Below are 14,543 nucleotides of genomic sequence, written 5' to 3'. Positions count from 1 at the left end.
TGGACTTCCAGCTTATTCCGAGCAATCTGAAGCGGGTTGTCCAAATTTGTTAGTTTTGGCATATGTTTGGTTTAGCTGCGAATCCGCAATATTTTCATGGAAAATTTTTATAGCGTGATTATTCTGTACTTGTGTGTTTAATGGCTGAAAATAATAATTTCATAAACTACACACCTATATATTAATATGAAATTAATGAATTAATTAATATAATATATGTACACCGGTCGTGAATGTTAGTTGGAATCGAACAGAACATATTCACTATCGATATGATTAATGTCCATGAAGTCTCGATAGCTTCCATCTCTAAGTCCAGTGTGTGTCAGCTGATTGAGAAGTAAAAAGTCCATACATACATATATACATATGTAAGCAAACATGTCTAGTTGACGAAAAACTTTAAATAGTTAAATAATAAAAGTGCAGGTAATTCAAAACTCGAATTTTAAACGTCAATGAAGAGTATGCTTATGTAGTTCATTGGCTGGAATATTGTGCACATAGATCATTTGCATAATCGTCTCGATAAAATCTTTCAATATGGTGAAATGTAACGTTTAGCTCACATGCATATGTCGTTTGTTTGTATATATCGATAATTGTTATTGTTATTGTAAATGGATGTGTTGAATGTGTTTGGAATCTCGACTCTCGATGCAGACTCAATTGTAAAAATGCATAGTATTTTCTACAATTGGACTATTACTTGGAATGTACATGCACGTGTGCACTCTTACCTAGTACATGAACGTAAATACAGTGATTAACTTCATTATTGGTACGTCATGCTTTGTGCACCCTTTTTTTTAGCTGTTATAAGATAAGATAATATTATCATAGATATAATTAATAAATATATGTTTTTATCTAATAAATGAATACATTTTTTATAACTGAAAGAATATATTTATGTATCGGAAAAGAATTTTTCTATTATTTTTATTTCACTTTTAATTTTTTTTAAAGGTATATAAAAAAAAGAGTAAATTATGGTCGTCATTGTAGATAAATACAGTGACGTAGGCACACTCATTATTAAATAAAAGTATACAAACTTCCAATTTATGGCTAGTCTTATTGTGCTTAATTATTCCCAAGCAATTAAGATTTTATTTGCAATCTTGCGACGTAGAAAAAAGCATAAATTGAGCGAGGGATCGACGTTGTGCGTCGCCAAAGACCTTGTTAGAAACATACTGGTCGCAAAGTATGTCGTTTCTGAGCCATTGTATTTCGGTAGGATTCTAGGACCCGGCGAGCTGATAGATAGGAAGCGGGTCACGGTGGAGAGGAAGGGTAACCGACAAGAGAATTGAAGTACACCACACGCCCGAACCACGAAGCGTCGAACGAATATGGGAATGGAATTTGTTCCTGATGGAATATATTGCTATTAGATCTTTGGTTGTAACATATCTGCCGCCGTTCACTTAGACGTGTATAACAGTAATTGACACCGTTTTCCAATCTGACTTGGCTACTTCCAAGAACTACATATGGCATACTTCCTTTTCCACTAAGAACGTTTCCTATACATTAAGTTCTCCCTTCCATTTAGGTAAGGACGGAACACGCGGGCAACTGGTGTTTTAGGTTCGGGTAGGCACAGTTCTCCTAGAACGCATTGGGAACTGATGGTTGCGTATCCAAAAGAAGCATTACATAACACATCTTTGGCATGCATCCAGAGCCGTTCCTTGAGAATATATAGTTCATACATAAAAGGACGTTCTATCAGAAATTATATAGAAAAGTTCTGCAACTGTTCTAATGTAATCACTTCAGAATCCATCTTTGATCATAAATAAAAGAGAACCCGTAAGGGTTATGCAGCCCGATATAACTCAGTAATTTATAGATGATAGTTAAAGGTAAAGAAGTAGAGTAATTCGTATTATTTTTCGTTGTTTGCACCGCCCACTGTACTGCATTGTAGTTTACATATTTACATATACATATGGTCCCGCACGGCAATATATTTACAATCAAATAAAATAAAGATAACAATAAAAATAAACGAAGAGGGATGTTGGGAGTCGCTGCTACGCACGCGAACCTACATTTATACCCGATATTCAGTCAGTATGGCTCCTCTCCGCCAGAGGGCGCGTTGCCTAGCCAATACAAATTGATATGTTCCTTCCTGCTATAATAATCCGATCTGAGCCATATTCGGCAGTTCGCTAGATATGGTAATTTCTACGATTCTGCATTCCACTTTCACTAAGTAATTGTGTTCTTATTTCTTTTTTGGAAGGGTCGTTTACAATATAAAAAATATGTTCTATTCCTAAATTATCATAAAAATAAATGTAGATTACTATTCATACGATTTAAGGATGTACTTACTACAATAATCAAATGAATTTAATTTATTTAGTTTATTTTATTTTTCTCGAACTAATATTCTTTTTATATCCATCAATTATAGGTTTTCATCGGTAATGAAGTACCTAATTCGATTAGATAAACAGTTTTTATAACATTCCAGTAAGTATAATTGGTTTTATGTGAATCCAAGATGGATTTTTGATGTACATTGTTTTTCTTTAGTAACATGTATGATTCGAGGGACACTTATTCTATACCCCAGGAAGAACTCGAAACCACAAGAGTCCTGCGTCGATGGCATTTCAGAGGTAATCTTTGTTTTGATTTTTACTAAAAAAGAATATTGCTTAACGGAAACCGTGTAGTTAATTGTAATAATAAAAGTATGTGTAGTCTGTTCTGTGGGGTAATAAAATATGACTATGACCATAGATTAGTCAGAATATAGGAAGGAACCAATTAGATTAAATCAAATGTATTTATATTACACCCTTGAGTACACATCAATGGCAAGTGCTAGAATGGGTGCGTCCAAACTATTGACGAGCAGTGTAGAGTCGTGGACTCGCACTAGCCCACTTGCATTAGGGCACGGGCAATTTGGTCCGCGTACCCTTAATCAGTCTCGAGCCATTGGATTCACATTGTTCTTTATCGGTCGTTAGAACACATACAAATATGTGTACTTACCCCTACGTTGCTCTTCATATAATAATAAATTGAACTCCTAATAAGCTTTCTCCGCATAAACTATGCCATTATGGTAGTCGACTCCCACTTTTTCAGGTCTTATTTTACGCTCATCATTACTGAGAGCGCTTTGACGCCATGTTTAATGTGAGAGATAGATATGTATATATGGAAGATGTTTTGTTGTTTCTTATACTCCTAGCTGCTCTTCGCTGCTGTGGCATTTTTGCAAACGTCCGAACTTGTACACCAGTACTCGCAATTTTATATTCATGCATTTAATCAAAATTTGTGCGCCGTGTTTTGTATTTATTCAAAACAATTAATACGCCAATTGGGGATAAAATCCTCTCTTGCCTTAGCTAATTGAGAAGCAAAAATACAAGCACCATATATACAAAACTTTCTTGTCTCACATCAATATCCCCTCTAAAACAATTTTTGGATAGGTTTATAAAATTTTACAGCTAAACACTGAAGTGCGAGAAACTTCGCTGATTCGAAAACTATGCCCTTTCACCATACACCTTTAGAGCCGACGTTTTTTTTAATATCTATTGGTGCAAGAAGAAAATAAAAACAGTACATACAAATTTAAAATTCTGTACGAGGGTATTCTGAATATGTAACGAGGGGGAACGTTGTGAGTTGCTGCGGCGACCGCAACTCGACATTTATACCCGATACTTAGTCAGTATGGCTCTCCTCCGTCAGACGCCGCTAATATTGAACGACACGACAAAGATTGCTATAATAATAATCCGATGTGATCCAGATTCAGAATTCATTTTCAATGATTGTGCGTTTTTAATTTTCTCGTATCTTCAATATTGTAGTGTTTTCGTCTTTTGCGGGGGCGGAAGGGGTGGGGCGAAATTTTGAAATATACGTGTAATAGTGACATATTACAGAAGTTTTGATACAAAATTTCGTTGCTCTAGCTCTTATAGTCTTTGAGCACTAGGCGCTCATAGGGACGGACTGACAGACGGACATGGCTCAATCCACTTTATGGGGTCGGAAACGCTTCCTTCTGGACGTTACACACATCCATTTTCACCGCAAATCTAATATAGCCCTATACTCATTTGGAGTATCGCGTTTCAATGAAACAACCCTCTGCTGGGTTTTTACTACTGGTACTGGTTTTAGATTGTAATAATACTAAAGATTTTACCAGAGGTTTCGTAGTATAAAAATAATGGGATTAAAACACTAAAAAATTTTAGCATTAAAAAAAAAATTTTAATAACCTTCCCAAAACTGTTATAATTGTTAATGTGTTTTGCGGTGTATTCAACCATATCTGTAGCCATAGTACTAGAGAGCAACCATAGTAACCGAGAGTCAATTAAGTCACCTAGAATTCCATCTCGATTTGAATTCGGTTGGAATGAATATCTGGGGCATATATGAGAGCTGACAAAGGAACGATCGATCTGCAAGTCTTCGGATCCCGAAGCTAACCTTTATTTTCTGTTTCAAATGGTAAAATGTAATCAGTTTCTATGTACTTAAAAAGCTTTGCAGCTTAAACAATTTCAGTTATATTAAATTAAAAAAAAAAACGATTTTAAAATTTCAGACAAAATTCCTGCTCGCTTGGTGCTGTATTTTCTTTCATGGTCTGGTTTTCTTGTATCATTTATGATGCGTAATGATATGAATTTTGCTTTGGTTGCCATATATCCAAATGATTATACGAACCAGAACATAACTAATACCTCGCATACAATTTCGGTAATGTGACTTCTAACATTTTACACAGAGACCTTTTAAATATGATTTTTTTTTAGGGAGGTGGTACCGAAGACCAAACAACCATAGTAAAATCGGTTATAATAAGTTCATTCTATTGGTGTTACGTACTATCCCAGGTTGCTGGCGGAGTTGCCACTCAATTTTTCGGAACCAAGTGCGTATTTGGATGGTCACAGCTGGCAACTGCTCTTTGTAGTCTACTTATTCCGTTGGCAGTAGAATTAAATTACATTGCTGTTATTGTGTTACGTTCTATTCAGGGGTTTGCCTCAGGCTTAACTTGGCCTGCTATGTACGCTATAGTGGGGTACTGGATACCACTTACAGAACGTTCTCGTTTTATGTCAAGTTTTCAAGGATTTAGTATTGGAATCGGCCTAACATATCCATTATGTGGATTTATACTATCACAGTTTGGATGGCAATACATATTTTATACTACGGGTACTTTAGGAGTTGGATGGTGTTTATTATGGTATTTGCTTGCTTTTAACACACCTCGTGAACATCCTCGTATTACTAAAGAAGAATTAAACTACATTGAGCTTAATGTTAGCAAAGAGGGTACTAATACCAAATTAAAAGTGCCATGGCCACAAATATTTAAGTCTTTACCGGCATGGGCAATTGCAATTACGACATTTGGAAGAATATTCCTGCATTATATTTTTATTGTAAATGGACCCACATTTATGGGCAACGTCTTGAAGTTTAACTTTGAAACAAATGGTTTTCTATCGGGAATGCCTTTTATTTGCTCATACTTCTCATCGGTATTGTTTTGTTATATTGCTGATAAATTTATATTGTACAAAGTCTTAAATCTTACTAATGTGAGAAAGTTATTTACAGCGCTATCACAGATCATTCCGGGGATATTAATATACTGTATAGGATATGTAGATAATATACATCTTTTATTATCAATTTGGTTTATAGCAGTGATATTTATAACGGCATCCTATGCAGGAGCAATGGCAAATATAATTGACTTAGCGCCGAATTATGGACATTCTGCTGCCGTCTTAGCATTCTGCCAAACTATTCATATGTCAGCGTCGTTTATTTCACCATTAACGGCTGGATTTATTGTCACTCAAGAGGTAAATTATAATATATAATATAATATATAATTCGCTACTTATAAAAAACAGGCCATGTTAATGTCAACTACAGTTACGAACTTGAGTATTAGAATAGCAAATGACAGTTTACTGTTATCTTAAGAGCTTTTTCATCGTGATTTTTAAAAGAAAAATAATTGTATATATTATTTAGGATAACTGTTTTTAATAAGCGTAAGACTAGGTGTCTATATTTCTGCACATTTAGTTTTTAATGGACAATACGCTCCAAGCTACCAAAGCCAAACGATACTTGGGGCCCTGTACTCATATAAGGCAAAAGAATATTTTAATAGCTTTCAATCAGATATATGGTAACACGTTTTGAGAAATTTAGTAGTTAGTCTTAGCAATTGATTGCATTTACGCACAGTGAAATCTACGGAATTGGTTCGATGTCTTCGTGATGTCTATTTTTTGCCTTTGCCATTCTTTGGTATTCTTTTTTATTATTTTGTTCTTCTAATTTAGGGGAAAATGTCTAAATTGTATTCGTTAAACTATTAAGCTATTTTAATAGCTGCTGAAGTTTTAAATAGAGAGTCGAGAGGGGTCAATTTAATATACATACAAATTATTCCAAAATATCGAATACATATGTTCGTAGGTAGATTTGCGATCAACGCAAGACTGTAAGTCCGACGGTCGGGGGCGATAGAAGAAGAGCGTTAAAGCGAAAGTCTAAAAGGAGTTGCTTGACTAAGTTACTAAGTTACTACGATTTCAAGATTATATCACGATTTTCCAAGATAAAACTATAATTTGTTTATTAATATACTAGGGGACAACCCGACTACACAGTCGATTCGCTCGTGCGACGACAACCATCTCACTAGCTTAAGCAAAACAAAACTACACTCGATGGAATGCGTTTTATCAAGAATTAACAGCGGAAAAGTTGACTGTGTGACTGAAAAGAACTGTTTTTTCTGTGGTTTTGTTCATCGTGTGTGGATACTGGTGTTCGAACGAACATCATTACTTTCCTCTTGCATTTTTCAATGTTTATGCTCTGAACATGTTTACGATGTTAGCAACAACGGCAAGTATCTTACATAATGGGACGTTGGACAAAGTGAAGGCAATAAGAGTAACAGAAATAATAGTGTGACGAGTAGTTTTTGTAGAGTGCACAGGGTGATTGCCTACTGTTAGCTCCATTTAGTGTTCGCAAGTGCAAGTGCAGAGCTTTAATTCCCCCCCTTTCAGCGTACCTAATGCACGGCAATATATTTATGCTAGATAAGACATTTACATTCCATATATATCTATATAAATGCATACATATTCAATACAGCATTAAAACTTCTAAGTGTCATTGTTTTTTTTAGGACTCCATCGATCAGTGGCGAAGGGTTTTTGGAGTTGGCGCAGTAATTTCCTTATTGACTTACGTTGTGTATCAAATATTTGGAACAGCAGAAGTTCAGTCCTGGAATATAAAACTACCCAAAAATGACCATTCCGATGAAGAAACTGAAATTTTTCCGAAATCAAACCGAGAATTCAATACAATTTCTAAGCCAATGTGAAAGTTTTTACTTAAAATCCTACTTGTATCTTTTTAATATTGTTTTACTTATTTTGGCAAAGAAGGATCTGTTACATAAATACAATATATATAAATATTTACCTGACCATTTCAATGTTTTAAGATTTAAGACTATTACATAGTTATTATTATAGAGGTGGAGCGAAAATAATCATACAAAGTTGTTTTGGTCCTATATACCTATTTTATGAATTAATATTTTCGATTTGTATATCCCTGAAGAGTGTACAATATTATATGTGTACTATATGAACATTCCTTAAAAAAGATTTTGTTGTGAGAAATCTTTTTCATTTATAAAGATAACACTATGCGACAGTGGTTTTTACTCAGCACAGAGACAATTTATGTTTCAGGCATGGTAGTTGGAACTTTCAGATTGTTATTAAAAATATGATACACAGCCAGAAGAAACGACGACCGACGACCTAAAGTCCATATATTCTTGGTTAAATTAAATCGAATCATTACAGCCAGAATAAGAAAACAATTTCTCGTGACGATACAGCTCATAGCATTGCATATACATAAACAAACTGAGTACCGGGACTGGCCCGACTTTAAAGCTTGTTAATAGTTTAAACACACACATTTTTGTGAAAAAAACTCGAGAGGAACTACACATGAAGTATGGACCTGCAGCGATAGCGTCTGGCACTACTTAGGAATAGCACTATTTAGGAATGAAGGTCGACGCAGCGCGCTGCAAAGTGCAGCGCAGCAGCTCAAAAAAGGAATCTGATGATATGGGCTTTGTCTGGTGATTTTCCCCTCTGAAATTAAGGTGTCGGGAAAAATTCGATTGACATATAAAAATGAATCATAAAGATTGATCGTATCTACTTGGAACATAGTGGCGCCAGAGGAACAAACACTAGATGAACAAAACGCAGTAGTACAAGGCCAACTGGCGGACCCCTGGCCGGTAGCTCGAAGTGAGAAAAGCGTTGAAAATTTAGAAGACAGTTTATAGATAGACTAGTCCTAGGACATTAGTAAACAAGTACGAGAATACTGGAAAATGTGCGAGCCAAATCAGGCCCGTGCGTCCCCGTAGACGACCCAGAAATCAGATCCACGACCTCGCTCCAGGATATTGCGTAACTCTGAAAATTTAAGATCAATAAAGATAGCCCGTTCTTGTATCCTTATTCATGAACCACGAGACTCTATATTTCAGCTAACACATCTTTTACACAGACGTTGAAATATTCAATTCAATATAGACGACGCTGGCGTTTACCGAACGGTTTTATCTTCCTTCCTTCAGTCCTTTCTTTTTATTATCATATTGAACAACAACAAAAAAATAATAATTACTTCAGAATAATTGACCATTAACAGAATATGTTCTCGACTAGGAAAAAATGTATAAATTTTGTCATTTATTTTATACCATTTTTAAGACAAGGTACCACTTCTTTAGCCCAGTCTATAAATACATCTGTGACCTGCCGAAGAAAGTTACTATCCGTCTGAACCATTTGAGTAAACAATATACATTTTGGTTTGTACTTTAGGTGAAAGACACTTGAAGGATGCATTTTAGCCTTAAGATTTCCGGAACAAGTCAAATAAGAACCATCCTTTTGCAATATAGCAACATTCTCGAAAAATCCGCTCAAAAGACATTTTTTAAACGATTCAATGTTTTCGGAGCTGTTTATAGTCAGGCCCAATCGCAGGCTTATTTCTGACAATTGGCGACAAACGTTACGGGCGTATATTAGGCAGCGATAATTTAAAAAATTATCGTGACACCACACCTAAAAAAATAAACGAAATAAATTCATAAATATTGTGTAAAAAAAAGGTGGCTCTTACCTTCGGCTTTTCTGCCTTTATAAATAAATTATAAACATTTAGCAGCGTTAAATGATCTCCATGCTTGGAGTGAAATTTGGCATGTGCAAGTGTGGCCAATTCGTTTTTATCGTTGCTTGAAACAAAGATATTATCACTCGAAAGGACCGAAACCAGACGTAATATTTCCTCCATACAGCCGAACTTTGAAGCTGATGTTAATAATTTGGAATACTTGGGATCTAATGGATACTGGGACATTAAACGACCTAGAGGCGTAATGTGTGATATAGGTCCATACTCAATAGCCCCAAGACCATCCAAACTTCTATATGCACTTATCAGGGCTTCATCTAGTGGAGCGTCTAAGAAATCAAAATTATTGCAATCTATGTCCATAGCCAAAAGCTGCAGCACTGTTGATGTTGGGTTTGCTCTAAGAATTTCCGGCTGAGTCGAGCTCAGAAAAGAATCCATTTCACTTTTTGTATATGTCCGGTAGCACACTCCAGGTGCATCACGACCTGCCCGACCAGTCCGTTGCCATGCTTGTGCCCGTGATATTCGAACTGCCTTTAAAATATCAATTCCGTCAACGGAATTAAAAAATTTTTCTTTTACAAATCCACAATCGATGACGCAGCGTATGCCAGGTATGGTAATCGACGTTTCAGCTATATTTGTGGCCAAAACAACTTTCCGCATGTTTGATGGACCCGGTAAAAAGCATTCCAGCTGCATGCTGTGTGATAATTGCGCGTACAGTGTATAAACACGAATATTAGTGGGTCCATTTGTATTTATCTAAGAAAGAAAGAAAAAATCATTTTATAACCATTGTGATATTATTAGTGTATAATGACATAATATTGTATCATACAACTTGAAATAACATTATGGGAACCCTCAATACAGAGCAATCAGTCGTGCTCCGGCTATCGCCTCCATTAAAACAAAAAGAATAACAGTTTTACCCCAACAAAATCGACTAAAATATAAATAATGTGGATTCCTGGTCCTGCAGGCATAAATGCCTCTTCTTCTTACGCCAAACATAAATTCAACAGGTATAAATAGATAGATAGAAAGTAGCCACTGCAGTCAATCGTAGCGCAAAATTTGGATAAATCACATGTTGGCGACTACTTTGGATTCTGCCACCAAAAGTTTAGCAGAGAGAATCAAAAATAATCCGAATCCGGCCAGGCCACTCTTATCGGACTCATCATCATTAAATTAACCATAAGCTACCACAATGCTGCCCTTTTTCCCAAGATTATAATACAACCATATCCTACAGAAAAACATTCAAAATGTACCACAAAATGTAAAAGAGAACTAAAGCAATGCATACAATAAATGTATAAACTACTTACTAAATTACTTATAATTAGGCTAATATACAACAGAGGATAATAAGTAAATAAGCCGCCACCGCCAATACAATGTCAAATAACATAGTCGAAGTCCTTGTAGCCAGCACTAAACCATCCAAGTTATTTAAGCTTTGTAAACTTCTCTTTTATCTCTTATATGTAATAATAATAATTACATATAAATGGGTTTAAATGGTATAATTTTCTTTTTCCTTTATATCATCCAAAGTTGTATTTCGTAGAAAAACTCACCTTTGCAAGCTTTCGAATTTGCTGAGCTAATGATTCAATTTCGTCTTGCCCAGTTAAGAAGATTAAAACGTCATGGCTGTAAAGTGATTCAATAATTTTAAATTAAAAAAGTAAATTTTAAATTAAAACGGCTAAATTAAAAAAGAGAAAAGCTTGCTTTGAAAGGATTTGAACAAGGAGTCGGAAATCCTTTGAGACGGAGAGCCAAAAGTTACAATTTAGAAATTTTGTTTCAGTGTTGTTGTTTTTGATTAGTATTAGCTAATGCAGGTTAATGACACCTGCTTTGGACCGATGGTTGCTGTGAAGGCTAGATTAATTGTGGTGGCCCATGCGACACCAGCAGAAGACTGTTACGCGCGGATCCCATGCAGGAACGCAGTAGTTCTCCAGGAAGGATAGATGTTAGACTAACATTCGAGGAAAATTAGAACTAAACTTACTAAAATAACCAAGCATGCATTAAAAATAGAAATACAATAACTAATTACGGTAAAGGTATGTGAGTAGTATTAATTTAAGCAGAGAAAGGAAATAAGTGGTAGTTATAATATGGCAGAGGGAATTGTAATCCGAGCATAAGACCCTAACCGGTTCACGCAAGGAATAATTCGATCCACAAAACGAAAGGTATATAGTTTCTAGTGGATCTAATAGGCATCGTGAAGTTTATGCGGCTCAACAAACCAGGGCTAGCAGAGAGCACCCGAGAGCAAAGAGTAAAAACTGAAACATGGCTTTGAACTGAGACTAGCTTGAATGGGGCATCGACTCTGCATCGATTTCAATATGATTGAAATTCGCTAAATTAAGACGCTTTAACAGTACATGTGTCAGTCTAGACGTGGGAACGACGAAATTATGGCGTCGAGAATTGGTCGGACTCCCCCAGTGAAATTCCTATTAATTTTATCCAGATTTTAAGCATATTATTTTTTTGCATACATACTTGATTGGTTCAGTGCGATGAATATGAAACAGCGTAACCAGTATCGCGTGGACATAGTCATCATGTGGCTCCTTGGCATGCATCACACGGACGGGATGCGTTCTTCCTTCCAAATACAATCCCTTACACTTGAAATATTTTCCGAAATGATCAATATCCATCGTCGCAGAAGTAATCACCACTTTTAAATTGGGTATATTTTTTCTACTTCTTTCTTTTTGAGCTTCTTTTACTATTCCAAATAGTAAGTCGGCATTTACAGTTCTTTCATGAGCTTCATCGAGAATAATCACAGAATATTTAAGCAAAAGCCGGTCTTCTATAGACTCTCGTAACAATACACCATCTGTCAGATAACGAATTTTTGTATTCTTTGTGGTAACATCCTCGAATCGAACTGTATATCCTACAATTTCGCCAATACTGCTGGACAGCTCCTGCGCAACGCGTCTTGCAACTGTTATTGCGGCTACTCGACGAGGCTGAGTAATACAGATCATGGAACTCTTGGCATACCCTGCATGTAGAAGAAACTGTGGAATTTGTGTTGTTTTTCCTGATCCTGTTTCACTCATTATTAACACAGTGTCGTTCATTTCAATCTCCTTTAATATTCTTTGCCGGCAGTTGAACACTGGTAGCGATTTACTTTGTTGTCCAATGCAATTTCTTTTACTAGCTGGTGGTATATTTCGAGACGTTGAAAGAGTGTAATTAAATTTATTTTTAACGTGCATATCCAAATTGACTGTTTCAGCTTTCCGCTTAGCTGCAAAATTCGTCGAATTAAACCCGATCTCAGAGTTTTTGGTCAGCAAGTATTTTGAATCCATTTTTAAATTTTCCGATGCAGCTAACGATAGTATACGACTACGCAGTTCACTTATACCGTTCGAATTATAAATTTCAAAATTGACTTAATAAAAAAATTACTCCACGTTTGTTACACATGCAGATATAGAACACATTTGTTTTGTATATTGTTAAAGCATGCTATTAGTGATGTAAAAAAACATCGATGTTTTTCTGCCGATGTTTACTGATGTTTTCCGATGTTTTTGCTGCTACCGATGTTGAGTGATGCATCGATGTTTTGCAATACATCGGTAGTTTAATTTCATATCATTGCGTATTTGTCTTCTGTAAGCAGCAACACAGCAATGCCAAAGTAAGTAAACATATTTGACTTAAAATGAATCAAATTTACTATAGATGGTATACATTTGGTTAAAAATGAAACTGCGAACGCCGTTAACATCATTCGAAGGCAACCCGTTGTGTGTTTGGGAAGGTATGAAGAGTACTGTTCAGTCACGGACATATCATTCACAAAATAACAACTTCCAACAACACAATTTTTAAGTTTTAAGATTTTTTTGTATAATAATAACGCAATAAATATAAGTTTTGAAACATGTTAACATCGATGTTTTTCTCTCAAAACATCGAAAACATCGATATCCGCAGCGCGGATTTGTCTTAGCCCACTCAACCCCCCTCTATTTAAACAGATTAACGACTTGATTTAAATGGCGGCAAATATTACTGATTGTAAATTCTTCTTGTAGGTCCATGCCATCTTTCATCTGAACTTAAAAATCACAACGCTAACTTTCACCTGAACTTCGCTAAAATTTGTAAATTTGCATTATTTTCGGGGGAAAATTTGATTGGCTTGGCTGTTATAGGATTGGAAACCATATTCCTCGATTTTTCCGCTGAATATTTCTAGCTATCTACATCTCTCAGCCCTGCCCACATAATTTTATCCAATTAATGATCATCAATCAATCAAATCAATTTCCAACTTTACTGGCTTCATTTAAATACTTGATTTTGCCTAAAAAAATAATTTTTTTGCGAAAAAGGTCAAACAAATAAAGGTTATAAAACGTAAGAGAAAAATCGTTACTATTGCTAAATTTTTATATTCCGTTGAATAATGCTGACTAAGTAAAACCTTTAGCTCTGCCCATATAAATTTAGGCCATTGATGAATAAATTATCTACTTTAGCTTATTACAGGAAGACTCTGATTGTGCCTTTAACAACAATTTTCCAATTTGCTTTTAAGAAAACATTCGTTGTCACATTCAGCAAAATTGTTCAAAACGGCTTTTTATATATAAAAAATTTTAATATAAAAAGGAAAAAAATTGATGACGTCTTGGTGCATTAACATAAAATTGATACCATACCAGGACAATTTAGCTTGTGCTTTCTTTATAAATATTGTTTAGGGGAACAACACTTATCGTTTTCATGCGAGCAGCTTGCAGTTGCAGAATCTATGAGAAAATGAAAAATATCGATAAAATACATTTGTGAAAACGCGAGCACTGTAAAACAAAACGTTTTGGCTTAAAACGTAATTCGCAAAACTAAGTGAGCCTGCCAGATTAACATTTATAATAATGTGATATAAATTTAGATTATTTTAACCTTAAAATTTTATCGCTGCATTCGATCTAGTTATTTGTTAAAAATCGTAATATGTGTTTGCAATATAAATGCAATTAACATGTTCTATATTCCCTAAATTCCATAACAATTTGCACCGCTCGACTGGTTTTATTAATTTTACCAAGTTGTCGTTGGTAAATTCTCTTAAGTCTTTGTTCCGTTTCTTCTCCGAGTGCTAGGCTAAACGAACAAAGTTATTTTCAGTGCGCTAATAATAATTTCAATAATACGAACAAAGA

General features: G+C 35.2%; 2 protein-coding genes across 9 annotated transcripts; one reads left to right on the top strand and one right to left on the bottom strand.

The window, feature by feature from the left end:
* Nucleotides 1-299: 299 nt before the first annotated feature.
* MFS17 (Major Facilitator Superfamily Transporter 17) lies at nt 300-7,728 on the top strand. Of its 7 annotated transcripts, none has more exons than XM_033380983.1 (7): nt 300-429; nt 664-781; nt 2,435-2,493; nt 2,557-2,642; nt 4,610-4,764; nt 4,821-5,888; nt 7,241-7,728. In XM_033380983.1, exons 4-7 carry the CDS (start codon nt 2,561-2,563, stop codon nt 7,439-7,441), a joined length of 1,506 nt encoding a protein of 501 aa, XP_033236874.1. In that variant the 5' UTR covers nt 300-429; nt 664-781; nt 2,435-2,493; nt 2,557-2,560; the 3' UTR covers nt 7,442-7,728. The 7 variants fall into 7 exon arrangements, 5 of the variants coding, with proteins under 5 accessions (XP_033236874.1, XP_033236873.1, XP_033236876.1 ...); XR_004469564.1 differs by lacking the exon at nt 664-781 and having other exon boundaries at nt 306-429; nt 4,821-4,939; nt 5,755-5,888; nt 7,241-7,358; XR_004469563.1 differs by lacking the exon at nt 664-781 and having other exon boundaries at nt 306-429; nt 4,821-4,939; nt 5,725-5,888; nt 7,241-7,358.
* A 971-nt stretch (nt 7,729-8,699) lies between these two features.
* On the bottom strand, nt 8,700-12,861 carry ath (ATP-dependent RNA helicase DHX33). Of its 2 annotated transcripts, XM_033380979.1 has the most exons (4): nt 11,842-12,861; nt 10,893-10,968; nt 9,286-10,068; nt 8,700-9,227 (listed from the first exon to the last, which is right to left on the bottom strand). In XM_033380979.1, the coding sequence occupies exons 1-4, from the start codon at nt 12,672-12,674 to the stop codon at nt 8,847-8,849; spliced, it is 2,073 nt and encodes a 690-aa protein (XP_033236870.1). In that variant the 5' UTR covers nt 12,675-12,861; the 3' UTR covers nt 8,700-8,846. The 2 variants fall into 2 exon arrangements, with proteins under 2 accessions (XP_033236870.1, XP_033236872.1); XM_033380981.1 differs by lacking the exon at nt 10,893-10,968 and having other exon boundaries at nt 11,842-11,975.
* Between the last annotated feature and the right edge of the window lie 1,682 nt (nt 12,862-14,543).

Source organism: Drosophila pseudoobscura, chromosome 4 (assembly GCF_009870125.1).
Source record: "Drosophila pseudoobscura strain MV-25-SWS-2005 chromosome 4, UCI_Dpse_MV25, whole genome shotgun sequence".
NCBI classification, from domain to species: Eukaryota; Metazoa; Arthropoda; class Insecta; order Diptera; family Drosophilidae; genus Drosophila; species Drosophila pseudoobscura.
The sequence above is the reverse complement of the archived record's forward strand: the minus strand, read 5'-3'. Positions and strand labels throughout refer to the sequence as shown.

Coding starts and splice junctions, on each gene's coding strand:
- MFS17 (XM_033380982.1), top strand. CDS start 2,561: ATGTATGATTCGAGGGACACTTATTCTATACCCCAGGAAGAACTCGAA. Junction 4,765..4,820: donor ATACCTCGCATACAATTTCG/GTAATGTGACTT, acceptor ATTTTTTTTTAG/GGAGGTGGTACCGAAGACCA. Junction 5,889..7,240: donor GATTTATTGTCACTCAAGAG/GTAAATTATAAT, acceptor TGTTTTTTTTAG/GACTCCATCGATCAGTGGCG.
- ath (XM_033380979.1), bottom strand. CDS start 12,674: ATGGATTCAAAATACTTGCTGACCAAAAACTCTGAGATCGGGTTTAAT. Junction 10,069..10,892: donor AAATTCGAAAGCTTGCAAAG/GTGAGTTTTTCT, acceptor TTTCTTTCTTAG/ATAAATACAAATGGACCCAC. Junction 9,228..9,285: donor TAAAGGCAGAAAAGCCGAAG/GTAAGAGCCACC, acceptor TTATTTTTTTAG/GTGTGGTGTCACGATAATTT.